The 27,570-nt window shown below is 41.1% G+C and overlaps 2 protein-coding genes and 1 long non-coding RNA gene across 11 annotated transcripts in view; 1 reads left to right on the top strand and 2 right to left on the bottom strand.

The window, feature by feature from the left end:
- The window catches only part of FGD4 (FYVE, RhoGEF and PH domain containing 4), a 187,222-nt gene extending 184,968 nt beyond the window's left edge, over positions 1 to 2,254 (bottom strand). Inside the window, exon 1 of the mRNA XM_073321777.2 lies at positions 1,840 to 2,254. Coding sequence (XP_073177878.1) covers positions 1,840 to 1,993 — 154 coding nt within the window. The 5' untranslated portion in view covers positions 1,994 to 2,254. The remainder of the gene's footprint in view (positions 1 to 1,839) is intronic.
- Positions 1,738 to 27,570, top strand: part of LOC140902114 (uncharacterized) — a 38,178-nt gene continuing 12,345 nt past the window's right edge. For 2 of the 4 annotated variants that reach the window (XR_012156011.2, XR_012156010.2), the window contains exons 1-7: positions 1,738 to 2,377; positions 6,821 to 6,957; positions 9,595 to 9,644; positions 10,334 to 10,420; positions 13,218 to 13,442; positions 20,637 to 20,772; positions 21,663 to 21,844. This is a non-coding gene — a long non-coding RNA (uncharacterized LOC140902114). Of the gene's footprint in view, positions 2,378 to 6,820; positions 6,958 to 9,158; positions 9,645 to 10,333; positions 10,421 to 13,217; positions 13,443 to 20,636; positions 20,773 to 21,662; positions 21,845 to 27,570 lie in introns of those variants that run through there. The other 2 variants (XR_012156008.2, XR_012156009.2) reach the window with 2 other exon arrangements.
- Positions 20,164 to 27,570, bottom strand: part of BICD1 (BICD cargo adaptor 1) — a 260,014-nt gene continuing 252,607 nt past the window's right edge. For 3 of the 6 annotated variants that reach the window (XM_078850128.1, XM_073321685.2, XM_073321674.2), the window contains one exon: positions 20,164 to 25,045. In XM_078850128.1, coding sequence (XP_078706254.1) covers positions 24,955 to 25,045 — 91 coding nt within the window. In that variant the 3' untranslated portion in view covers positions 20,164 to 24,954. The remainder of the gene's footprint in view (positions 25,046 to 27,570) is intronic. The other 3 variants (XM_073321711.2, XM_073321754.2, XM_073321737.2) reach the window with 2 other exon arrangements.

Raw genomic sequence — 27,570 nt, 5'->3', positions numbered from 1 at the left:
TTATAAAAAGTTTGTTCGTATGAGGTTCACACGTGCAGGCAAATCTGAGTTGACAGTTTCCCTTTAACACTGTGCTTTAAATTTAGGGGGTGGCAGCTGGCATTTCAAGCCTGAATTTGTGTCAAACAGCAAATTAATACACGGAGTTTGTTGCTTATCCACGACAGGTGAGTTTTTTCCTTCCTTCCTTCCAAGGAGTAGTGCTCTGAAAAGCGAGACATAGTAGAAGTATTACCAAGGATGGAGTCTCATGTTTACTGCTTCTACAGTTTCCATGTCAGATGCGCTCAAAATACAAGAGTCTTTTTTCAACCTGCAAGCCCAGCACGTTCAGACTGGGCTCTCAGAGCCAAGTTGGCTCCCTTCTATCCCCCCAAATCACCACCAGTAATAAAGGTTCTGCAAGCTTAATTGACACCTGTGTAACGCCCCTCCCCCCCCTTAACTGCACAGGTGTGACTGATGGAAATTTAATAAATAAGCCTATTCAGAAGGCATGAGATGAAATAGAATCCCCAGATCATTTTGTTATAGCTATGTTGGCTCTGCAGAGATAACAGAGAATCCAATAAAAAATTGTCACTAGAAAGTCAGACAGCACTGAATGCACACATGGAGCATATCTGTGTAGTATGATGGTGCTATTTTTTCCATAGTCTTTTCTTAGTTCCACTCCAGACACTTTTGCACAGACTCACTAACCCGGACCTGCACACACTTGGCCCAGACAACTCAATTTTGAACCTCAAAAATTAGTTCTTGCAGAAACAAGCACTTTGGGGGAGGGGGGTTGAAGGGGGAGAAACACTTAAGATTTTTTTTTACCCCAAAGAGAATTTTAAAAGCAAACAAAACATCCTTATGCCAACGATTGAGACGTCCAGAGAGAAAATACCTAATCTACTTTCATTGCCCGAACAGAGCAAAACACCACCAAAACCAGAGTAAAAAGTTATTAACACCCAACAGTGTTAGTTATGACATGATAGAAACATTTAAAGATATTATTGTATTATGTTATTGACCCAATGGCCAAAATTCCAGCTTCACCAGGAGGGATGCATTAGTCCCTGTAAAGTCAGAGCCATTCTGAAGTCTTGCTATTCGGCAAAAGATGCTTTTGCTTGTGTGTTTCCATTTTTATTAGTTATTGGTACTACCCTAGCCCAGTGGTTCTCAAACTTTTGTACTGGTGACTCCTTTCACAGAGGAAGACTGAATGTGACCCCCTCACCTTATAAATTAAAAACACTTTTTAATATATTTAACACCATGATAAATGCTGAATGCAAAGCAGGGTTTTGGGGTGCAAGCTGACTGCTCTCAACCCCTCCATATCGAATAACCTCACAACCCCCAGTTTGAGAACCCCTGGCCTAGCCCTTTGGAGTCCTAGTCTTGAACCCCATTGTGCTAGGCACTGTACAAACAGAATAAAAAGGCCCTGCCCCAAACTGCTTGCCATCAAGGAGACATTCCAAACCTGAGAGAAGGGGGGTGGGGGGGGAGGGAATATCTTTTCCTGGACCAGCTTCTACTGAGGAGAGAGGCAAGCTTTGGCGCCAGACCTGAAGAGCTCTGTGTGAACTGGAACGCTTGGGTCGCTCACCAACAGCGGTTGGTCCCGCAGGAGAGGTTACCTCACTCCCCACCCCCTTGTCTAGTCTCCTGGGCCCCACACACCGCCACTCCAAAGCGTACGCAGTTTGACAGGCTCCCCCGCGCTCAGGCAGCCGGTGCGGACGGAGACCCCGGGCCGGAGAGCGGAGGCGGCCGGGCGGGCTGGCCAGGCTCAGCGCCGGGGGGGAAGAAAACCGGGAGGCGCGCGCGGGTTGTTACCTGCTGCTTCCTCCCGAGCCTCCTCTCCCGGCGGCGGGCGGAACCTGCCTCCTGCAGCGGGGGCAGCAAAGACCAGGGCCGAGCTGCGCAGGGTCGGGCTGGATTTCCTCCGGATCGCCATGCGCCTGAAGTTAGCGCTCTCCGCTCTGCTCATCCTGCCGGGGCCCGGAGGCGGCAGCTGGCGCGCCCTCGCTGCTCAGCGCTCCGGGCACAGCGGGGCTCGCATCGCACCGGCTCGCGCAGAGGGGCTGCGGCTGCGGCGGCTGCTGCTGCTGCTGCCCGGGCGCGGGGCTCGGTGCCGACGGCGCCTCCCCCGCCCGCCGAGAAGAGCCGCCAAGCTGCGGCTCAGCAGCCCTGGAGCGCTGCGGAGGCCGGGCTGGAAGGAAGCCAGCGGCGCTGGGACCCTCCCCAGCAAAGCCCGCCCCGTCCCTGCACTGCAGCTCCCGCTGGCCTTGGACCCCAGGCGCCCCCTGCACCAGCCCCGGTGGCGCCGCCCTGCCCAGGCTTTGTAACTCCTCCTCCCTCCTGCACCTGTCAGGTGAGTCCTGCCTGCGCTCAGCGCCCTCCCCCTGGGAGGCAATCAACCCGCTTCCACCCACCCCGCTATGGAAACTCTGCAGCTCCTCCCCCTCCGCCAGCAACTTCTCGGCAGCCCCGCTTGCCCCCTCCCGCGTCCGACACACCCCGCACGTCGGATCCTCCCCACCCCCAACTTTTGGATGCACTCAGGCAACTGCCAGTCTCTCAGTACCTGCCTTGAACTCTCCGCCCCCTTCTCCTTTCCCGCAGCACTAGCCCAGTGTTTCTGCAGCTGCCGTGCCACCTGCCCCCACACACGGCACGCACCCTGCTCAGGTAAAACCTTTGATCCTCCAGCTGGTAAACACAAGTGCCCTTGATTTGCTGTCAGCTAACTTCCAGACTCCGCTAGTCTCCAAACCTCCCCCCCGCTAGCGCACCAAGAGACAAAAAGACAAATGCCTCCTTCCTCCCGGCTACAACTCCGCAAAGCTCCCACCCGCAGGACGGAGAAGCAGGGGCAGGAGCTTGTATCGGCTTCCGTTCCTCCTGATTTATCTTCTGCTTCCTGGACTTGCCTGTTCCTCTCTCTCTGCTGATGCGATGGCTTCGCTAGAGAGCACAGAATAAGCATGCATGAACATGCAGGTACCCACACGCTAGCATTCAGTGGATTGGGAAGCTCTCAGACCATTTGAAACCTATCCGATATATTTTTCAGAGTAGCAGCCGTGTTAGTCTGTATTCGCAAAAAGAAAAGGAGGACTTGTGGCACCTTAGAGACTAACCAATTTATTTGAGCATGAGCTTTCCTGAGCGACAGCTATTGAGAGTCTGGGTAATCAAGCCTCCTGGTGAGAACAGATAGATCCCTGCCTGGGGGAGCTCAAAGAAGCCCTGGCAAGTGAGAAGAAATAATGACCAATTTGCTCCAGCAGACCCCTTAGGCAGCAGGGAGAGGCAAATGGAGGAGTTCTCCCATACCCAAGGATTCCAATCCTCTCCCCACCTTTCCATCCCCAAACAGATCCTTCTCACCAGGCAGACTCTGCTTTCCCCACAAACTGCCTTCGCCCCCTCACCACTTATTTCTGATGCCACTCCTTCAAAGATTTCTCCATGTCTATTAGAAATGAGCCTTACCAGGTCACCCCACCAGATATTTTTATATATTTGTTTATAATTTGTATTAATTTGTCCAAATACAGCAACCAAACTACCAGATTCATCATAGTATCCAAAGTAAATGAAGAGGGTTAGGATAAAGGGAGTGAAGGGGAAGTGACATATCTATCTTCAGGGTCTACATTCATCATAGATCTCTCAAAAGTCACCCCAAATTGCTTTGAATGTTTCAGGCATTCCCTTTCTGTGGAGAGCCCATCTGGGTCAGCTGTATCACTGAGCCAGGCATCAGTATTTGGTGGGGATTGACTTTTCCATTTTTGCAGGATTATTTTTTTAGTGACCAAAGCTGCATGTTGGCCCTATGCTGCCTTGTTAGCAGGTAACTTCCAGGTATCAGGAATATATCCAAGAATTAATTTTTTTCTCTTAACTTGAGATATACATTCCCATTTAAACAACTATACAAATATACATTAGTACCCTTTACTGGAAATGTGTATGTTTGCTTATGGAAAATATGCAGAGCATAGTGCTGATAGAACAAAGTGTTGCTTGAGTAATTTGAAATGAGGTGTGTGTGAGACTGTCACATGCTCAGATAACACAATAATAGCGGCCACATAAAAATCTAGACTGTAATCTCTGTCAGGGATGACTCAGCAGTATCCAGAGAGGGAGTGCCTCCACTGGAATAAGGAAAGTCACCCTAGTATCCCGTCTAGCTATATGTGCAATTTTAATAAGGGATCCTAAGGGCACATCAAACACCTCACTGTGTATAAGCCAGTCATTGCTCTACCCTAAATTTTCCAAAGAAACTGGCGATTTGTTTGGATCCCAGCTCAGTACTTTACAGGGGTGTGATTTTTAAGATCCAGAGGTCTGAAAATCAACCCCCATTAAGGTATCTCAAAGTTTGAAAAAAACAAATCAAAGCTTGTCCCAGTTAAAAAAACAAAACCACAGCCAACACTTCAGGAACTAAAATAAAAATGACCACTGTAAGGGTTGCAGTTTGTTTAAGAAATCTCTGTGTGGAGCATGGAAAAGCTTGCTGCCCAAAAACTGAGATACCCCAAATCGCTGGCCACTTTTCAATATTTAAATCCTTATGTTGCAGCAATACCAAATAGGATAATTCTTGTAATTCTTTAATATCAAGTTTTACAAATTCTTACAGCACAAAGATCCTTTTCCTTCACCCTGTGGGGACTGCAGATTTGTAGGCTAATCATTATGTCAGAGCATTTGTTTGACTGGCAGGCCAGTGAGTTTCCTACAACTTAATATCAGGCCTGTTGGGTGTCTCTTATTTTAAAAAAAAAATTATTTCATAAATATTTATTTTTGGGGACTGACAATCCCAAGCAATATATAGTAAAACCAAAATGGAATCCTCCGTGTACAAAATCCATAGTCAAATATGTAGCCAGCCAAGCCAAATCCTGCTGAGAGATTTGGGTGCCACATTGGTCATATATTCTGACCTTTGAACAGAATGCTGTGGAACCAACAATCTGACCAGCCAAGGGGAAATATACAGAGTAAAAGTAGATATATCAAAAAATAGATTAGATCAGGGTTTCTCAAACTTCTTTGCACCATGATCCCCTTCTAAGAACAAAAATTACTACAGGACCCCAGGAGGGGGGACTGAAGCCTGAGCCTGCCCAAGCTCTGCCACCTGGAGGGAAGGGGGGGCGCAAAGCCAAAGCCCCACCTCCCCAGGCTGGGGGGCCAAGGCTGAAGCCCAAAGGCTTCAGCCCCAGGCAGGGGGCCTGTAACCTGAGCCCTGCCACCCAGGGCTGAAGCCCTCAGGCTTGGGCTTTGGCCCTGAGCTCCAGCAAGTCTAAGCCAGCCCTGGCGACCCCATTAAGACCTGGTTGACCCACTTTGGGGTCTCAACTCACAGTTTGAGAACTGCTGGACTAGATTTACTGATCAGACCAAACATCTTTGATCTCATGCACTCTGTTGCACATTCCTTATGAAAAACCTCTGATGGCAGCAGAAGTCCTCCACACAGGGTATCTGCAGGGTAGGCCTTTGAGAGCCATGCAAGTAGAAAGATATTTTATATACATATCAGTTAAATCAGAAAGCAATGCAAAATCTAGCAGTTGAGGATGGTGTGTGAAACCGAGACATATGCTGGTGGACTTCAGGTTCTTGAATTAGTGAATAGCAGACAGTGACCGTGACCTCAATCCTCAACGCCACTTAATAGCAGATGGGCTCAGTTCAGGAGGGGAGAAGTTGCAGCTCCCTGATCCTGGGACTGGACAGGGGCTAGAGTGGCCCAGTGCAGTTAAAAGCAGGGGAACGGGTGGGAGACAGCACTAATGGAGCTATGCTGACTTGGGAGTTGAACCAATTACACCACCATGTGTGAGTAGTGCAAGAGAATGAAAATAGCTTAATCTAAGTGTGAAAAAGGGTTGGTAGGAATCATGAGTCAAAAATCATAGGCGCATCATGCTTCTCTCTTCATTGATGAGTACCACACAGTACTGCAACCCCGACAGCATAATATTGCCACACATAACTGTCATGTCAAACCACATAATCCACTGTTTAAAGTATCCTATTTGTGTAATATTGAGGCACTGAAAGGTGAGGAGACAACTGTTGGGACAAAAATCTATGCTAGTCCCTCATATTCCAAGGTTCAAAATGCCACACTGCTCCTAATGCTTTAGCTAGATTTCCTATTTCATACTGTTTGACCATGTTTGTGGGGTGTGACAAGTACCGTCTTGAATAATCCAATGTGAAATAATCTCTCTTGTTAGCCTTTGGACTCTGTATTACAACATCAGCAGAAATGTGGTTTACATATTGCCAAATTCAGAACCTTGTGCACTGTCAGGTATATACAAGAATGATTAGCAAGTGCAGTTATGCTTTGAAGGTGGACTGAGACTCCTTGAATGATGGAGGATAAAAGTTTGAATAAAGCCCCAGGGATGTGGCTTGGTTTGCAGTATAGTTAGCAGTCCTTGCCATGACTAAGAATTCCAGGCCAGGAATTAGGTAGATCCTGTGTGATGACATTAAAAAGAAGTGGCTGTTAGGGACCTGGAGAACTATAGGGTCTAGTCAGAGTCCAGCAACCTTAACAAAGAATCATCATTATATTCATCACAACCAATTCCTCTCTTCTTTACCACAAGGAAGACTACAGGTTGAATGCTGACTGTTGCAATGCTGTGCTTGTTTTTTTACTACATGTATGCACACAATTGAAGCACATCATCTCGATGAAGCATTCCTGCCCTCATAGCACATTGGTCTCTACTGCTGTTTTCATCTTAAACACATTTTTCTTCCACAGAGTCGCATCTGGTCCATTCTGTTCATATGGTTATGCTTTACTGAAATCGTGTTGAGAAAGACTGTACTGATTACTCCATATTGTTATTGAAAGATTTCTGCTTGGAGGAAGTAATTATTGCTAATCAGTTTGACTAGGTAAGACTTGCAGGATGGCATTCTCATTTATCAAAGTTCCATATTCGTTTTAAAAGTCTCCGAATATTCTTCATCATCACTCCCAGTTTAATGAAGTCCCATCCCCAATTAAATCTGACATGTAGATACCATCAATGCATTTGTCTTTGATACAGATTAACTTCAGGTGAAGGCAAACTTTCACAGAGTCATGTTCATAAATTGGAACAGAAGGAGAGAATCCTAAATTAGGGAAAATACCATCCCCCAGCCCCCTTTCTGCTCCTTTTGCAATGAGAGCTAGCAGCAACTCCAAAAGCAAAGATTTTTTAAAACGATTAGTGATTTTGGATGCACAATTTGAGACAAAGGGGTCTGATTTTCAGACAGTGGGTGCTCAGCACATTATGAAAATTAGGGCCTGTTAGTGGGATCTCAAGTTAAACACCTAAAATCACTAGCCACTTTTCATAATTATGGCCAAATCTTTAGCTTTATGTCAGATCACAGCCTGGAATCAGGTGGACTTCACTATTAGAAAGCTTGTGTTAATACTAGGGCTGTCGATTAATCGGTTAACTCAAAGATTAACTCAAAAAAATTAACTGATTAAAAAAATTAATCGCGATTAATTGCATTGTTAAACAATAGAATACCAATTGAAATTTATTAAATATTTTTGGATGTTTTTCTACATTTTCAAATATATTGATTTCTATTACAACACAGAATACAAAGTGTACAGAGCTCACTTTATATTATTATTATTTTTATTACAAATATTTGCACTGTAAAAATGATAAACAAAAGAAATAGTATTTTTCAATTCACCTCATACAAGTATTGTAGTGCAATCTCTTTATCCTGAAAGTGTAACTTACAAATGTAGATTTTTTTGTTTTTGGAACATAACAATGTAAAACTTTAGAGCCTACAAGTCAATTCAGTCCTACTTCTTGTTCAGCCAGTTGCTAAGACAAACAAGTTTATTTACATTTACAGGAGATAATGCTTCCTGCTTCTTATTTACAATGTCACCTGGAAGTGAGAACAGGCATTCACATGTCACTTTTGCAGCTGGCGTTGCAAGGTATTTGCATGCCAGATATGCTAAACATTCATATGCCCCTTCATGCTTCGGCCACCATTCCAGAGGACATGCTGCCATGCTGATGATGCTTGTTAAAAAATAATGCATTAATTAAATTTGTGACTGAACTCCTTGGGGGAGAATTGTATGTCTCCTGTTCTGTTTTACCCACATTCTCCCATATATTTCGTGTTACAGCAGTCTCGAATGATGACCCAGCATATGTTCATTTTCAGAACACTCTCATAGCAGATTTGACAAAAAGCAAAGAAGGTAAAAATGTGAGATTTCTAAAAATAGCTACAGCACTCAACCCAACTTTTAAGCATCTGAAGTGCCGGTCAAAGTCTGAGAGGGACAAGGTGTGGAAAATGCTTTCAGATGTCTTAAAGGAGCAACACTCTGATGCGGAAACTACAGAACTTGAACCACCAAAAAAGAAAATCAACCTTCTGCTGGTGGCATCTGATTCGATGATGAAAATGAACATGCATCAGTCGGCTTTGCTTTGGATCATTATCGAGCAGAACCCATTATCAGCACGGACGCATGTCTTCTGGAATGGTGGTTGAAGCATGAAGGGGCATATGAATCTTTAGCGAATCTGGCACATAAATATCTTGTGACGCCGGCTAAAACAATGCCATGCGAATGCCTGTTCTCACTTTCAGGTGACATTGTAAACAAGAAGTGGGCAGCATTATCTCCTTCAAACTGTAACCAAACTTGTTTGTCTGAGCAATTGGCTGAAGTAGGACTGAGTGGACTTGTAGGTTCTAAAGTTTTACATTGTTTTATTTTTGAATGCAGTTATTTTTGTACATAATTCTACATTTGTAAGTTCAACTTTCATGATAAAGAGATTTCACTATAGTATTTGTATTAGGTGAATTGAAAAATACTATTTCTTTTGTTTTTTTCAGTGCAAATATTTGTAATAAAAATAAAGTGAGCACTGTACACTTTGTATTTTGTGTTGTAATTGAAATCAATATATTTGAAAATGTAGAAAACATCCAAAATATTTAAATAAATGGTATTCTATTATTAACAGTGCAATTTTTTTAACCACTTGATTAATCATGATTAATTTTTTTAATCACTTGACAGCCCTAGTTAATAGTATACTATTCTATATAATACTAGGGTTGAATTCTGTCTTTGAATATGGATGTGGTACTCCCACAACAACACTAAGAGCTAGGTTTATACATCATAAGACAGCCTATGTCCCATAGATATTACAAGTTATTATGTAAGGATCCATTTTCTCGTCCCATGGTTGGACCCTACTGTTCTGTGCCAATGTCCTCTTGAAGTTATTTATTACATTGGGATTCATTACTTTGAGTTCAATGGACTTTCAATAAGGCCCCGTAGGTGGAGGGAAGGGGGAAAGAGAAAAGAATGCTCCCATAACTTTCCAACAATTTTCTGTTGACACCATATTGCAGGGGAGGAGGAGGAGAAAAAACCATATGGAAACGTGTAACTATAAAAACTAAATGCTGTCTCTCTTGCTCTTTTCCCTTGTTTTGTCCTCTAACTAATCCCAGCCTCTACCCTAGTTTGTCTTTACAGACCAATACCTACAGAGAGCATGAAAAAACTCCCTGGGGTAGGTACTGTGTTTAAAGGTACATGCACATGTGCAATGCTATATACATAATGTAATAAAAATGGTGTATGCATAGAAACCTCACTAAATAATAGAACAAAATGTTTTGAATGTGTACTTTACAAATACCAGGGTGGAGGTTTTTATCTCCTTCTCCTCTAAGTTACTAAAAGAGCGTCAAGCTGATCAAATTATTTGTAAAAGAAAACCCATCATTAATTAGACAGAAATTCTGGAAGAAATGTCATGGTCACAACCCTGTTGTAACTTTATTTCTTTGTTCTGCTGGCAGTTCTCTTTCTGACACAGCAGCCCTTATGCACCTTTGTTCATTCTCTATACGACAGAGCTGTCAGATACCTAGCATCTCTCTTAATGAGGTGCATGGTACCTGTGCATAAAGTTTGACATTGGTATTAATAATTGGTAGTGACTTAATATAGTGATTTTAAAGCAGCTGCAGTGTTTACAAAAATCTTCTTATGGAATCTCATCCATCCTTGTTTTTGTTCCTTTCATTCTCACCCATGTTCCATGGATTGACTAGATGTGTATGAACTGAGATTTGATTATTTGGAGGAGAAGTTGTGAGGATACTGCAAGAGCTGCTCCTATCCCTGCTTTATTACTTGCATTCAGCATTTAAAAATAGCATGATTATTTTTACTTTATTTATTTACTTATTTTAGGAGAAACATAGCTCACTGACAGCCAGACTTTCCCCTCTATATGCCTGACTCTCTCTCTAATTTTGGAAACCATACTTTCTGGAAATGGTATGTATCTGATTATTTCAAAGCTTTATACATTGCAAATGGGTGTGCCTTTGTCATATGGAAATGTGGCGTGATGAAAACTTTTATATGCAAGCATGAACATGCATAAGCCTAGCAGTGTAAGATGATCTGGTCTGAGCCTAGGACTGGGGTACAAGAGCTCCAAAATTCCAGTCCCACCTCTGATACAGATTCACTTCTGGGGCTGTGGACAAAATGCTTAAATGCTTTGAATATATATTAAAAAAAATCACACTTCTGACTGAATTTGTTTTTAAACTTACTGTTGTTACAAGTACCAAGTTTACTGTGACTGACATTGGAGGGGGAGAAATCTTTTCCTCTGTTTTGGCAGTGTGCTCTTTTTGAGAATCTCCTGCTCAGTCAGTCAGTTTCCCCTGTAATTTGTGTGTCCTTCACATAGTAACAGGGAAGAGAAAAAAATTAAAATAGGAAAATGATGGTAGAACCTCCAATATAGATAATGGGATTCAGGGAGAAAGTGTGGTACCTTAACTTAATTTTAGCTAATTTTTCTGATTTATTTTTCAAAGTTGATGGTGTCTCTTCAACCTCTCGGCCTCAGTTTTTCCATCTGTGAGAGACATAATACCTGCTTCTAGGGATGTTGCGATGATAAATTCATGTGTGTAGAGTGTTAGAAGATGACAAGAGAAATATGTTATTAATTGGCATTGTGCTTAGATATAAGACACTTTTTATAGCAGGAGTGGTACTTATTAAAGCATTTTCTTTTCAGTGACATTGGGCTTCACTGAGATTGCTGATATTTGTGTGCAATGGATTGATGTACCTTCCAGCTCCATAGGTTGCATGACTGCAGTTTGTGACAACTCAGTTATTTACATTAATCTTTGAATCATTCATCAACTGCTTTTTGAAATGCATTAGATGTTCAATAGTCTGACCCCAATGCTGCAATCTGATCCGCACAGGTGGACCCCTGCGCCCATACTGAAGTTAATGGGGCTCTGCAACAACACAGGGACCTATGTTGATCAGATTGCACAGTCATGGTTTAGGACCCCGATCTGAAGCCCACTGAAGGCTTTTGATCAGACCCTAAGCATGAAAGCGGTCACAAATTATCCAACTTATAATGCAATACCATGCTGGTTGGGTGGCCTAGTGGCAGCCATGTAAGAGAGCTGGGCTCCTTTGGTCTTTTTCTCCTGGGGCAAGCAGGAGTTTGAAGCATTAGAAAGGTGTGTCAATGGGGAAAGTGACCCCTTTGAACATGTAGTATTTGACTAACTCTAAAGCAAGACTGTTCAGTCCTTTTTGTTTGGACAGATGGAGGTGCCTTGCTTTGGGGAGGAGCTTCGTACCTTCTAGGAACACAATGGTCATCTTTTCTCCCATAATCATATTCTTTTCGCCTCTTCGTGAGAGTAGGAGAACATGATATAGAGCCCAAACACTCTGCATTCAGAATCCCATTGAACTTCATGGGAGTTTTGGGCACACAGGGCTTGCAGTATTACGCTGGTAATTTGACTCATTTTTTAAATTCATCAGCTAGTGTGGCACACTTAGCACCAGGAGTCAACATTTGCTAAGGCTGAGTCCCCACTCTGGCACTTTGAGTGCAGAAGGTGGGGACCCGCAAGGATTCTAAAAATTAATACTGGCCACTCCAGGCTGGTATTAAACTCCCAAGGTTACAGCTTTTTTCTGACCTTGTATGGGTAGATGCTGCCACTACCCAAGTGCAAAAACCCCTTTGAGAACCCAGGAAGACACACTTGGGAATTCCTTCCTGTGGGCTTCCCTCAAGCCCTTTCACTCCGTCCGGGGAAGAGCTGAGAAAGAAAACAAAGGAAATCAGCTGTTGCCACCAGCTAATTAAACAGCATATGCACAAACCTCTTAGGAACACAAAAATCCAATCCTGTTCTTAAAAAAGATACATTTTATTAAAAACAAAAAGAAAGAAAATACATCTGGAATTTAGGCTTTTTGCTAGGTTTTAAAAAAAAATAATTACAAGGATTAAGCATCAAGATAGCTTCTTGAGGTCCCGCTTAAAGGTTACAAGCAAAACAAAAGCGCCTGGGGTTAGCACAGAGGAGTCCACAAGCCATAAAGAAATAAAAGAGATAAACCTATTTGCGTCTTCCTAGACATTTCCTGACCTACTTACATATCTGGGGTTTCAAATGAGTAGTTTCTAGGTATGTTCTGATGATTTTCGTACCTGGCCCAAGCTTTTACAACATAGCTCCAGCCCTGTCTCTGCTCTCCGGGAGAACAACACAGACAGACAAAGGGGAAGTTTTTTCCCAGTTTTAAAATGTTCTCACCTTCCCATTGGCTAATTTGGTCAGGTACCCACTCCCTTCCTTTTATCTATGGACCTTTTAACCCTTTACAGGAAAGGAAGTAGAGAACAGCTGCTAACAGGGGTTTTATAGCTAATTGGCTGGCTGAGTATCCGTAAAAGAGAGCTCTCCCCCCACCTTCATTTATCACAACATTTCTGATGGATATAAGCAACACTCAGCAACAGCTAACCCCTCAGGGGTAAAATCATAAGAATTAATTGAAATATGCTTAAATGTCTCTTTATTCTTAAAGTCTGCTTTTGTGATAAAGCAACCATGGGAGCTGAAGTTTTTTTTTCCCTTGTGGGTTTCTTTTTAATCCTGTTTTATAGAATCTAACTTCAAGGGTTTTCCCCTCAACAATAAAAGTCTTTTACAAAATGAATAACATTCTTAATATGGCATGATTGTAACAATCTAATTTGAAAATTATTTGTGCATTTTATTATCAGATCCTATGTCTTATTGTTGGACTTAGATACTTTGGCTGGGGTACAGATGAACTCATGAAGAGATTTATAAAGAATAACTAGCGAAGTATGAGTTATTAATTTATTTTGATAGCCATAAAGAGACTATGAGAACTTCTTCAACGCATCAAGATTTTTTGCCAGGTTATTAGAAGTTCATCACTGAGGTGTCAACATTTGTTACACATGCTTGTTCTGAGAGACAAGGTGGGTGAGATAATATCTTTTATTGGACTGACTTCTGTTGGAGAGCCCTAAGTTTTCTCAGGGGAATTTATGTGAATTGAGGGCTTTTATCTCCCCTCAGAGCACACACCGCACCTCCCATTAACAGACATTCTTTATTTTTGTTAATGGTTACTCAAGCAAATGTGGTTTTGGCCTTCCTCCGGCTATTTTCTTATGTTTCAAAGTGATGTTTGGTTTTAGATCCTTTCTCCATTTTTCCATCAAGGTAGTTTTATCTTCCAGATCCAGCAATAACTATTATGTTATATGGAGATCAGGTCCTTTGAGGTACTTTTCCTGTATTTAGTGTTTCTATCCTTATTAATGGTCTCCTGAAATCTTAGCTTTCCACATGGGATTTGATATAATGCTTTAGTTGCAAATAAGCCAAAACTGGTCTATTAATATTCCCTGTAACAGTATGTTTCCATAATGCTATCCTTACAGAATGGTTGGGCAGTGGTTATATACACTTCTTTCCTCACATATATTATATATTGATTATAAAACCCTGGTTAAAATTCTGGATTGTTTTTGAAGGGTGTAAGCAGGGAGAGAAAAGGGTTACCTTGACATTATTGGCACAGACTGTGTGTGACAGTACTTAGTGCACGTTTACATCACAAAATGCATGGCCATGTTTCAGCAGAGAGGCTAAGGACTGAATGTGGCTGGAGATGGAATTAGTTTGTCATTGCTTAAAGCCGTCTCTTTATGTGATCTAGCCAATATCTCTCATCACACATTTGGGGAAGCTTTCCTGCTGCTGCCTGTGATGGACAGGTTAGGTAGATAAACAGGGCTTTCAGTGCCAGCCTTCTGCTCAAGAAAAGGAATGGCTAGTAACTTTGAGATGACTCAAGGAGGTGGTGGTGGAGAACACATGTCAAGGTTCCTTCCCCACTCTGAACTCTAGGGTACAGATGTGGGGACCTGCATGAAAGACCCCCTAAGCTTATTCTTACCAGCTAGATTAAAAACTTCCCCAAGGTACAAACTTTGCCTTGTCCTTGAACCGTATGCTGCCACCACCAAGCTTTTAAACAGGGAAAGAGCCCACTTGGAGATGTCTTCCCCCAAAATATTCCCTCAAGCCCTACACCCCCTTTCCTGGGGAGGGCTTGATAAAATCCTCACCAATTTGCATAGGTGAACACAGACCCAAACCCGTGGATCTTAAGAACAATGAAAAATCAATCAGGTTCTTAAAAGAAGAATTTTAATTAAAGAAAAGGTAAAAGAATCACCTCTGTAAAATCAGGACGGTAAATACCTTACAGGTTAATCCGATTCAAAACATAGAGAATCCCTCTAGGCAAAACCTTAAATTACAAAAAGACACAAAAACAGGAATATACATTCCATCCAGCACAGCTTATTTTACCAGTCATTAAACAAAAGGAAATCTAACGTATTTCTAGTTAGATTACTTACTAACTTAACAGGAGTTGTGAGGCTGCATTCCTGATCTGTTCCCAGTAAAAGCATCACACAGACAGACCAAACTTTTTTGTTCTCCCCCCACTACAGATTTGAAAGAATCTTGTCCCCTCATTGGCCATTTTGGGTCAGGTGCCAGTGGGGTTACCTTAGCTCCTTAACACTTTACAGGTGAAAGGATTTTGCCTCTGGCCAGGAGGGATTTTATAGCACTGTATACAGAAAGGTGGATACCCTTCCCTTTATATGTATGACAATACACATGAAAAAAGTTGAATGAGGATACCTTCAGAGAAGTTAAGGTCAGCATTGTCAAAACTATCTGCTATTTTGGGTGCTCAACTTGAGAGGCCTGGGGCCTGATTTTTCAGAATACTTAACATTTTTATCATAGTTTACATCAGCGATTCTCAAACTTTTGTGCTGGTGACCCCTTTCATATAGCAAGTCTCTGAGTGTGACCCCCCCTTATAAATTAAAAATACTTTTTTATATATTTAACACCATTATAAATGCTGGAGGCAAAGCGGGTTTGGGGTGGAGACTCATAGTGCACAACCTCCTGAGGGGTCCCGACCCCCAGTTTGAGAACCCCTGGTTTACGTGTTCAAAGCATGGTTCCCTTTGACTTCCGTTGCAGCTGGGAGTGCTCAGCACTTCTGTAAATCTGGCTGCATGTATCTCAAATCCGGTGTCCAGAAAATAAAGAACACACAATTAGTGCCCCTCCCCCGTGCAACGATCTGGGCTTATGTGACTTGCCCAGAATTCACCCAGGAACTCTGTGACAGAGGCAGAGATAGAATCCAGTTCTTCAGTGTGGCATTCAGATACCTTACCATGAGGGCAACCTTGCTCTTCCACTACTCTGATCATTCTCAGCCCATTTCTGTTCCCTGCCACCTATTTCCCTTTGTCTGCTCAATAGCTTTACTATCCTCTGCCTGCTTCACACTCCTCTGTGTTCCAAGACAGGTTGTTTCCTCCACCTCTGTGGGTGCCAGCCCTAGGGTTATTGAGAGCCCAAGTGGAGTTGTCTCTGCTCTGCTGTGGTGGCTGGTGTCACAATGGGAGGCAGGATGAGTGATTGCAGGGAAAATCCTGCTGTCCTTGTGCAGCCCTGGGAAGATGCTCAGTCTGGTGAGCACAGAGAAGCTGTGAGGAAGGGTCAGTGGAGACAGACTCTGCTACGCATGTGCAAACAGTGGCTTTTCGTTTCTTTTCTCTCCTCCCCCGTCCCCCAGAGGCTTATAAATATTAGAAATGTGTGGGCAGATTTTTATAGGGAAAGCAAAAAGTTCCAATCCTCACACCAGGCATGGACCCAGCCTGCCAAACTTCAAGTCCCTGTTCCACATCGTGGAAGCACTAGGGCTTCTCAATGAAATGGTAAGGATTTAAAAAACAAAAAAGTCGAAAAGGGTATTTTTCTCTTAACCTTGTAAACAGGTAAGCTACAGTAGCTGGAACTTAAAAGTAAACTAAAATAAAAAATCATCTGCTGACAGCCATCATGGAACGTTTCAGCCCAACTGGTATAGATTTGGAAGTTATTATAATGCAAAGTTACTCTTAGGCAACCTTAAGTAAAGGCAGCAGCAGCACTGTCTGTAATGAATACAGAAGGGTTGGTGCGTGATGACCTCTCTACCTTTACCCAGCAGGGCAAAGAAAGAGGACAGATAAGTGGGAAAGATATCAGACAAGCAACAGTTCTCAGTCTGCTGGCTGCATTTATCTTCACAGACACAGACAAATCCTTTTACTATAGAAAGGACCCTGCCACTCTGGTCAAAACAAATACAACCTTACTTCCACCTGTCCCTAAAGTGCCAGAAAGAAAAGGGTTACTTCAGCTGTCATGTAGGCCAAGCCTGGTAGGCAAATCAATCCCTTCTACAGTTTCTTTCTCATCCGACTGCCAATGAGGCTCATCAGCATTGCGCTGGGGAACATCTTCCAATCAGCAGAATATGGAGTGATTGGCTGTTTGGGAAGGATTTTGACCCCCTTTGCTGCCGGATCCTACTCAGACTTCCTCAAGGGAAGAATGTTTCTTGCTTTACAAGATGTTTCTTGCTTTGATATACAGGTATGGTTTGCTGCACTAGGCATAGCATTCCTAACCCAATTTTCTGCTGATTTCATGTCTTCCTTTGCTTGCACATTGCTTGAGGCCAGAGATTTGCATTTTACAGAGCTTCACAGGATGAAGATCCTCTGCAGATATTGGTGTAATTCAGAGATTATACGAATTTGTGGAAACACTATAAGTGGATTTAGTCCTTACTCCAATGTCTGCCTCAATTTCAGTAAAAGGAAACAGCAAACCATTTCTATTCAGGGCCAGACTAAACTTTTGTGGGCCCAGAGCCAAATATATTTGTGGGCCTCCATGGGACACTAAGCAGGAGAGCCAGAACCTCACCCTGCCCCACCTCTTCCCTCCCCCCCCCATGCCCCCTGGCCCTTCCGCTTGCTGTTCTCCCTCCTCCCCCATCGCTCCATCCACTCCACCTCCCTCCCATCTCTCCCACAGGTTTAAGCAAAGTGAATGAAGTCACTGTATGCTTTGCCTTTATATGGCCATATACTTCTTTTCTGACAAACAAGAAATCTTAATCACATGGACCAACTATCCACTTCCAGGAAATGCAGGCATAAACACGCATGAAACTTTACCCCATAAATAAGCCTAATTTGGTCCTTCATTATCCCATACAATTTTTGACTGCTCAGTGCATGGTACCTTCTAAACCCAGATCTTAATTACATTTATTACTAAATAATATCTTTAGCTGATAAATAAGAGTAACGTTTAATTTCTTTGGCATCCAAAAATCAAAGACTTCTGGACACGGTAGTAAACTCTACATAATAGTAAAATTATAAAATAAATATATTGTATATATACCAGAGCAGGATTGGAATTAAAATCCTTGAGATTTCAATATTTGCACAGAGGATAAAATGCACAATTTCCAGTAACAACAATAGAAAAGTCATGTCTAATGCTCTTTTCACTGCGCTGAAGATGGTGTGGTTTATTTTTTGCCTTTGTATATCACTATTCCTTAATTTCTGGGGCAGAGCCCAGGGCTGGGTTGGCAGAAGGCTGCACATTGGGAGTGAGGGGTACTGGCAGAGCTGTGGGGGAGCCCAGGGCTAGGCTAACAGGGGGCTATGTTGGTCCCTTCAATGAGGCAGGAGCTGGGGACAAGCACAGCAGGGGTGTCAGTCCCCAGAGCAAGGCAGGGGCCGGAGACAAGAGCACAGTGTGAGGGGGAAGGGAGTCGGTTCTCGAGCAAGGCAGAGCCCAAGGGCAAGAGAACAGCGGGGTAGGGTGGATCGGTCGCTGGAGTGAGGCAGGGTCCAGGGGCAAGAGCACAGTGGGATGGGTGTGTGGACAGGATCCTCCTGGGCACAGCATGGAGCTGGTACCTAACTCTCTCTGCCAGAGCCAGGTCCTTGGGAGCCAGTTTTCTCTCTCTCCAGCTGAGCTGCAGCTCCTCCAGGCAGCAGCAGCTGCTCTTCCCACCCTCCTGGCAGGGAAGCTGATTGCGCTTTCTCCTCTAACTGGACTTTTAATGTACTGCCAGGTCCACTTTTTGACCGGACTTTCCAGTCAAAAAACTGGACACCCAGCAACAGGGGCACCGGAAGAGGGGCCTCATCACTTTTAACAGTGGGAGGGCTATGCTTTCCTACTTTTTTCCTGCCATAAGGGTGAGTGATTGTGGGGGGAGGAGAGGAGCAAGTGGTGGGCGGAGCCTTGGGAGAGAGGCGGAGCAAGGGTGGGGCCTTGGGGAGAAGAGGCCAAGCCAAGTAACGTCAAGTAATGCCAAAAAAAAAAAAAAAGCACACCGCAAACTACTTACAGAGACAGTATGGTAGAAAAGAGAGAGAAAGCATACCGCAAACTACTTACAGAGACAGTATGGTAGAAAAGAGAGAGAAAGCACACCGCAAACTACTTACAGAGACAGTATGGTAGAAAAGAGAGAGAGAGAGCGCGCATAGAATTAAATGAAAAAAAAAATGGCCAGTTTATTTACTGGGACAGTAATACATTACACTGTAATTTTAATTGCAACATAATTATATGTATATTTGATTCTTTTAATTGATTTCTTCAGCACTGGATTGTTTTTCTCAACCATTTGACTGCATGATCATACTACACATTTACAAGCACATACTTTATGAATCCCTCACAAGGCATTCACCTAGGATTATCTATAGGTATAAGAAACATGGCAGGGAAGGGTTAACATGGGGATTATTTTAACTTGAAATACAAATGATGCATTTTTGGAACCAAGACTTATTCAACATTTTTTGCTTTTAAACAAAAGGTACCAACAAGAAGAGGAAATTTCTCATGTTCAATATTTTAGTCAATGAGCACATATACTTTTGTATTCTTCACCATCCAGAAACACTGCATCATTTAAACCCAAGAAGGCATTACAACATAATTTCAATTCAACATAGGAGTAGCCAAGTTATAACAGCAGTAAACATACAGTACACAAATTTGTGTTTATCACAAACATCACCAATGTTAAAACTGTTTGGAAATGAACACAGCAGTTGGTATGGTTTGTTAGATACAGATCATCATGCAAATGGAAATGTTCAATAGATTACAAAAGTCACAAAACATCAGATTTTGTTGGTATTTTTTTAACATTTTTTTAACAAAGGATCAAGTTAATTAACCCTGTAACAGTCAAACCATAGGGCTTGAAATTAGGGCAATAACTAATGAGATGCACTTAATTTACCCACTGGTATGGTGCACAAAGCCATACCTGTGAATAATAAATAAATAATAATTAATAACAATAATAGCAACCATTTAAAAAGCTAGATTTTTCTTCTTCACAGCTGAACCAGCTAGCAAACCAGTTCATTTGTGTCAGCCTCTTTTGTTCATTAATCTCCAGCACACCTTTTAAATCAAAAACAAGTTTTAATAAAAAACCATTTGTTTAACCATGTTTACTAATGATGAGAAAAACCATACAATAATCTCCACTGTTTCTATTACGGCTTAATAATGATGAGCAGAACAAACACCTCCATATAAAGACAGGTTTCAGAGTAACAGCCGTGTTAGTCTGTATTCGCAAAAAGAAAAGGAGTACTTGTGGCACCTTAGAGACTAACCAATTTATTTGAGCATGAGCTTTCGTGAGCTACAGCTCACTTCACCGGATGCAGTGAGCTGTAGCTCATGAAAGCTCATGCTCAAATAAATTGGTTAGTCTCTAAGGTGCCACAAGTACTCCTTTTCTTTCTTCATATAAAGACAGTAATTGAAACCCAAGGCCCTATCATCCAGAGTCTGACAACAAATTAACTACATTTATAGAATATGGGAATTTTCCTTTTATCTGACGTCAGTTTGTCACTTTGTTAACTTTAGATTTAATAGAGGGGGATTTTCAAGAACTCCACAGGAAAGAGATTAAAATGCAAGGAGGATTTAAGCCATGCTTCTTAGGATGTAATGTACAGACTCTTTGTAACAGCTGTCTTGCATTTCTGACACAGGGAGTAATGGTTCATACAAGAAATAAGAATTCTCTAGCTTCATCATCATGCTCATGGAAAAGACTACATGATTTAAAGAATCTCATGCACACATTTTATATTGCATATTTAGGTGCATTTGTGCCTTAAGGCTAAAGGCAATTAATTGCTTTTTTGTGTATTTCTTTTTGACAGAATATTTAAAAATTAAAAAACCCCAACATTCATCAACGGTGAAAAAAGTTCTGAATACTGTATATCTCCTTGAGACATACTGCATGTACAGCAGGAGAAAAACGGAAGTAAATTGATGGCTATCATTTTTAAAGAGGTAAATACAGCAATGATCATGCTTCAAATGTAAAACATCAGTGCCTGCAATTTTCAAATAAAGACTTCTTTAGTACAGAAAGAAACAACTGCAACTCCAACAGATGTACATCTATCACTTGAGAAAGGGAAAAGACCTCTGAAGAGCATGTGTAATCTATAACCTCATTATGCACCCTCACCATTTCTACTGAAGTTGATGGCAAAATTCCTCCAGTGATGCAAGGTCAAGTTCTAAAGTAGCTAGCATAATATGGGCCCAGTTCTGCTTGCATTGCAGCCCATGTAAGCAAGACTGGGCCCCATATAACTAGCTGCTGTACGTAAACACTGATACTCATATGATTCCAGGTTTGCAGCCTTCATTGGCAATGTCTTTATCATCTTTTAACAAATCCTCCTCCTTTTGTTTACAGATATGTATGGCAAATGGTTAAAACTACTCCATATTTTTAAACAGGAAAAAACGGAAGCATAATCTTCGTATTAAAGTTTTCCACCTTATCTTAATAATAAACAGTTTCAGTCTACTAATCCTAATGTATAGTTATAATTACATTCATTCTACTTGGGTTGAATAAGCATGGAGATGCCAACCTGTCAGAGATCAATTAAAAAGGATCTCCCTACTGCCTCTATCTAAAAGGCAAAGACCCTTACATGATTTGAGATGGGAAATTATCAATATTTTCTCTTTCTGTAAAAGTTTCAAGGTTACCTTCTGACACTGGTAGAAAATATATTCTTCCCTGCTCCCCTGTTTTACAATTTTTCATTAATTCACTTTCTTCTCACCTTATATTTTAATTTGATTTACACTGTTTATTTTGTTTTCCTTCCACAAATTTCCAGTAACTGGCTGTTCAGATGTGGATTATTTGTTTCTACCAGGAAACAACTCTCCCAAGGTCAGAAAAAAGGAAAAAGCAGACATGAAATTTATAGGCTACCTGACAACCAGAGAGACTCCAAGGCCCTCTTTATGAACAATATCTGCATTTCAAACCTGAAAGTCTGGACAAGCTTTTGAAAGGCGCTTCTTTGCTGTGGGGGATACACATCAGTATTTCTAAGTATACCCAGCCTTTAAGAATATATGTGTTCTTTTTTTCCCTTTATTTTAAAATCAAGATAGATGGCAATGCGTTAGGAATGATTTTTTAAAACGGCTACATTCAACATTTTGCAAACATTAAAAACAACTTGGGGCTTGTTTTTTTTCTGGCAGAGGTTCAGAAACAATTCCTACCAGACATTTGGTAAAACTTTACATCACTAATTATCATCTAACCAAGAAGGCTTTACGTTTTCTGAAGTTTAAGATACTTTTTTTCCCCAGTGAACTGACAAAAGAGGCAAGACTGCTCTGGGGCCTACAAAGCTTTATTTCTTACAATGCAATAACCACAGTCATTTTTACATTTAAGTTGGTTCTTTCCTAGATCTCTTAAATTTCAAGCACGTATTCTTGCTTTATTATATTTAAAAAATTATAAATTGATTAGGAATTAAATTAAAGCATCACAAGAGAATCAAAAATTTAAAAAACCCCACTTATTTCTGTAAAACATGACCAAAATTTCTAATCCATGGAACACTCTTCTATAACTCTTGATCCAAACGGCCATACCAGTACAGTATATCAGAGTTGCTAATTTTACTTTGAAAATCACAATTAAAAATGAATATACTATTGAATGAATATTTCAAAACAAGTATTTTCTCCACAGATTCATATCTATATAAAAAAAGCTAAAACATATATTTAAATTAGGGGGAAGAAATGTTCTTTATAGTTTCAACAGATGTTTGGTTTGGATATGAAAACAGGAGATAATATTCTAAATACAGTTTACAGCAACTGTATACAGTGTGGCAATGCTAGTTCTTTTCTCACTTAACTGATATGCAGTAGCTATCTTTGTTGGACACAGATGCTACCACTGAGGAATAATAATATACTGATCTAACATCATCAGGTATTCTGAGGTGCTTTTTAAAGGCAACATTTGCCCAGACAAAACAGTTCTTTAATAAAAATCTACATAGCAGCTAATCTTAGTGCCAAACAGCATGATAATGCTAAACAAGTTTTATCTGACTTTTCTGTAAGAAGAGTGGGTTAAGTATGGCACTAAATAGTTATGTGAATGCAGTACAAGAAGGATCATGTGAACATCTTGGAAACGTATATAGAAACAGTGCAAAGAGTTGTTAGGTTGGTATGATCAGACTTTTACATGAATTTGTTTCTGTTTTTCTCCACCTCCGATTCTACACGTTTTATTACATTAGCTCAATGGCTCTGACAAGGTTATATAGTATACATTGTTGATTACATTAGGATACTTCTATTTACAGCACCTTCATTACTGGTACTATGGTAATGATTGTTAGGCACACTGATTGGCCACTGATTCTTTCCTCCACTTATGTACTGTACGTTATTACATTTGGTAAGCATTTTTAGTATTGGAGGACAGTGTTCATTTCCTCAGATTCAGTTATATTGAATTATTCCAATTATATCTGTAACAATTTTTTTTTAATTGCTGCAAATAGTAAACTGTATTTGTATTTCCATCTTGTGGATCATATTAACACCACAGAGAAGAAACAGACAGAAACATGGACATGTCAACGCCTGTCTTCTTTAAATAAGTTAAGGCCACTGACCAAGAGCAAGGAGTATGCTAATTAGCAACGAATGGGCAGTACTTGTATTTTTCCATCTTGATGACCAGATAAGAAGCCCAAAGGTGCTAAGACACCACAGCTTATTTAGCTACTTGCCTTGCTGTCAGATTCTGTGCAAAATAAATTCAGCTATCCTTCATTTTGCTATGAAAATCCACTACTCTGCAACACAGCTTTATTCAGCATTTAGAGGAGAGAATCTTTAACTTGGAACACTGTGCACCATAGGTCACCTGAGTATTTGTCAAACTGACAATGAGCTAAGGTTCTGTATTTGTTAATATTTGGCAAGGGAAAAAATGCACTACAGTAAAATCCTGCCAATTTCATTCCAAGCCATTAACCCTACATGCATGAGGTATTTCACCATAGAATATCTCACGCTAAATGTATATAACCTCACCATTCTTACTCTTTATACTTTCACTGGTCATTCCTCAAACTAGTACCCTCAATTTGGGAGCAGGAGAAAAAACTGAAATTTTTAATTAACACACAACATTTTACTTCAAGTTGCTTTAGCTTTTCTTTCTCAGATGCCAAACAGAACCCTCCCCACCCCCCCAGAAAAAGCACCAATTCATCTACTTGTCTGAAATGCAAAAATATACTTAAAATGCAAGCAAATATCTGAATGAAAGTCAAAGCATCATTCTTTAATCTCCTTCTTAGGTTTAATAATCAGCTTCCAGTGAAGACCTAGAACAAAACCAGCAGCTAGTATAATAGAAATTAGAAAACAAGTGCATAAACAATATCAGTGCAGCAGCAAAATACAAAGTCACTGTTAACATTCCAATTCACCCCATTTTCAATGTTTTTGTGCAATAAAAAAAAATAGGCCATACTCTCTGGCCAAGATAACAATCATCATTTTTTTTTAAAGACTAACTCAGTCATTCTTAACTTAAGCTATTTCTGGTTGTTTTTTAAAAATAAAATGAATTAAATACAACTCTCACCAAAAAGAGAAACAAAACAAAACAAAACCCAAAAAACAAGGACCACATTTTATAAACACAAAATTATGGTGCAAATAAAGTAAAAATAAATATCACACCCTTAACAACAGAAAAGAAAATCTGAACTAGTTCCTATGGCTGAACGTGGAGGATGTGAAAATAGGATTTTGTAACATAATTTTTTAAAATATTGGCTTAAGTCTCTCAATATTTCAGAGGTAAAGCCACGCAGCTGGGAGGAACATTTTCTCACGCTGTTAAATTTCACTAAACTTCAGGTGTGACAGCAAAGTTTGAATATAATTAGAGGAACCATAAAAAGTCTTTTTGACAGGCAGGGCTCTGTGCTTTGTGTCCTACTTCTCAGCCAACACTCGGTTGCCAAAACGGATATGAATCCAGACTTGTCAACGCAGCAACAAGGCAGGATTGCCTACTGGGTCCTTGGGAGCAACTTAAACCTTTGTTGTGTGAGCTCCACTCAGTTTATGTGTTTGTTTTTTCTCTTATGTTGCATCTGAAGATTAGGGATAAGGAGGAGGCTTGGAGAGACAGTTGAGAGGGGCACATTGAGAGCTGGAATGTGGCTGCTCTTCTGGAAAGGCTACATCAGGACTGAAAAGAAGAGAAAAAGTGTTTAAAACACATGGCCAAATCTTTACATGAACGTAAACAAAACAGGTGTGGGCACAGATTTTCAAAGGGGATGAAACCCAGCTTGCAAATTTGCACCCTCCATTTAATTCAGGCAGTGATCTGCATATGTAACATCCCTAATGTGCACATACAAAATGGCCCTTGCACAAGGAAATCAGATGCTGAAGATGTCCTGCTGTCCAATTAGCACCACACTGGCACAGAGATAGCAGTTTCTAGTAATATCCTGGATAAACCTTATTGAATTAAATTGCATCTTATTGAATTAAGTTTAAGTATCTTTGGTGCCCATTGTATTAAAAATGCAAAGTTTATATATGATTGTGGGGTTGTACATGACTTCTCTAGTGGAGAGACATGGCCAGTATAAACCTTGGGAAGTGTTATCACTATATTAAACAATATGCCAGACAAACATAAGAACGGCCGTAGTGGGTCAGACTAATGGTCCATCTAGCCACAAAGTTAAGTGGGGTTCCTAGGAAATACCTGGGTGGAGGTGAATGCAAATTACCACCTTCCGTTATGCAAAGACCCAACCTTCGGAAGCTTCGCCATGGGGAGGGGACCCATTCTCTGGCTGATTATCTATTCACAGTTTCTGCACACTGAAGACCCAAACTGTATGAAAGAGTGCTTGTTCTGAGCCAATGCGGTTATGAACTTGTAACCAGAGAAAACCCCCTGTTGGTTTGAAGAACTGACTCCTACCAGAGCCCTTTTTGAGTTGGGGTGATCTCTGGTAAACTTAGTAGCATGTGTGTAAATTCATTTATTGCTTTAATATGTTTTTTCTGTAAAGCTTTTACCTTAAGAAAAAATGTGCTTGCTTAGAAAAAGCTGTGTGGTACTTTATAAGTAGGTATCCTAAAAATCTGTTTGCTGCAGAAAAACACAGAATTTGTGGTTTTACAGGGACTCTTTAATTTTTACATTTTGTGAAAAAATAAAAAACATATATTAACTATTAACTAGCTTTTACTGAAAGTACCAGTGTCACTTATTCAGTGTGTGCAATCTCCCCCTCTTGTGGTTGATTTTTCAATGAGCTTTAAATTTACATAGCTAAACATATTCCAATAAACTGCTTCTGGAATATAGTGGTTACTCAACGACGGATAGGGGTTTGTGTTTTAATGCATCTCAAATTTCACTTCAGCCTCTAGATGTGAGTAATTAAAGTTAGAAAAAGATGCTGAAAACTTTAAAAATCACTCCTAAAGACCGTGTCACTGAGTTTGGCAAGGACAAATTTCACATTGATGGTAATGTGCTGTTCTGTACTTGTATGCAGCAAGGTTGTAGATTACAAATTGCAATTCTATTAATTTTATTTTATTATAATGATTGATGGCACTCATAGGCTTCAAACTTGCTTAAAAATTGTAAATCTATCAATAAAACATTGTGTTCAGCTGATACCTATCTATATTGTGGCTAGGAAAACAAAAATTCAGCATTTCATTTTCATCATGGAAAAACACAGATTTTAATGTTTTTTTAATTGGAGAATTTTGGTTTTTTTTATTGTGGAAAACTAGGATCCCTGCTTATAACTGTGGGTAATTACGCTGTTTATAGTCTCTGAGGGGAAAAGCAAAACAGGCCTGCTTAGGCATTCTGACTCTACCAAACAGGTAATGGCTGCGGACATGGAAACCTGAGAGTGGGTGCCCCTGGTGGACCATAGAGGGGAAGACAAGTGCAGTTGCCCTGAACTGTGACACACAACTTCTGTTTGCATGCTTAGATGAGGAATGTTGTGAGGGGAAATGAATGCATGAGCAAAATGGTGGGATCAAATTTAAACAGCAATTCACAAGTGCCATTTGATTTGCACACTAGGGATTTTATATGTTCATATGATGACCCATACTAAACTGAAGGTGCCAGTTCAGAAGCAAGGTTTCATCCCCTTTGAATACAATGTACCAACCAAAGCATTTGTTTAAACCCGCTGAAACCTGCCTTTAGGGGCAGCATCACTGATAAGTACCCTCTAATGCAAGGGTTCTCAAACTTCATTGCACCGCGACCCCCTTCTGACAACAAAAATTACTACACGAACCCAGGAGGGGGACCGAATCTTGAGCCTGCCCGAGCCCCACCACCTTGGTTGGAGGTGCCAAAGCCCAAGGGATTCAGCCCCAGGCAGGGGCCCTGTAACCTGAGCCCTGCCACCCAGGGCTGAAGCCCTTGGACTTTGGCTCTGGACCCATGCTTCCGCTTTGGCCCCAGACAGTGGGGTTCAAGCTTTGGCTTCAGCCCCTGGGCCCCAGCAAGTCTAAGCCAGTCCTGGTGACCTTTTTAAAATGGGGTTGCGACCCACTTTGGGGTCCCAACCCACAATTTAAGAACTGCTGCTTTAATGCTAGTAACCACTTTAAAACATTCCCAAGATTTCCAGTAATGCTTTGTTTGCTTTCTAACCAACTTTGGTTTGTCGCTTAAGACAGGTTTCATTGCCTGTTGTTTTAAATACT

Source organism: Lepidochelys kempii, chromosome 1 (assembly GCF_965140285.1).
Source record: "Lepidochelys kempii isolate rLepKem1 chromosome 1, rLepKem1.hap1, whole genome shotgun sequence".
NCBI lineage: Eukaryota > Metazoa > Chordata > Testudines > Cheloniidae > Lepidochelys > Lepidochelys kempii.
Note: the sequence above shows the minus strand (reverse complement) of the source record. Positions and strands in the feature narration are given on the sequence as shown.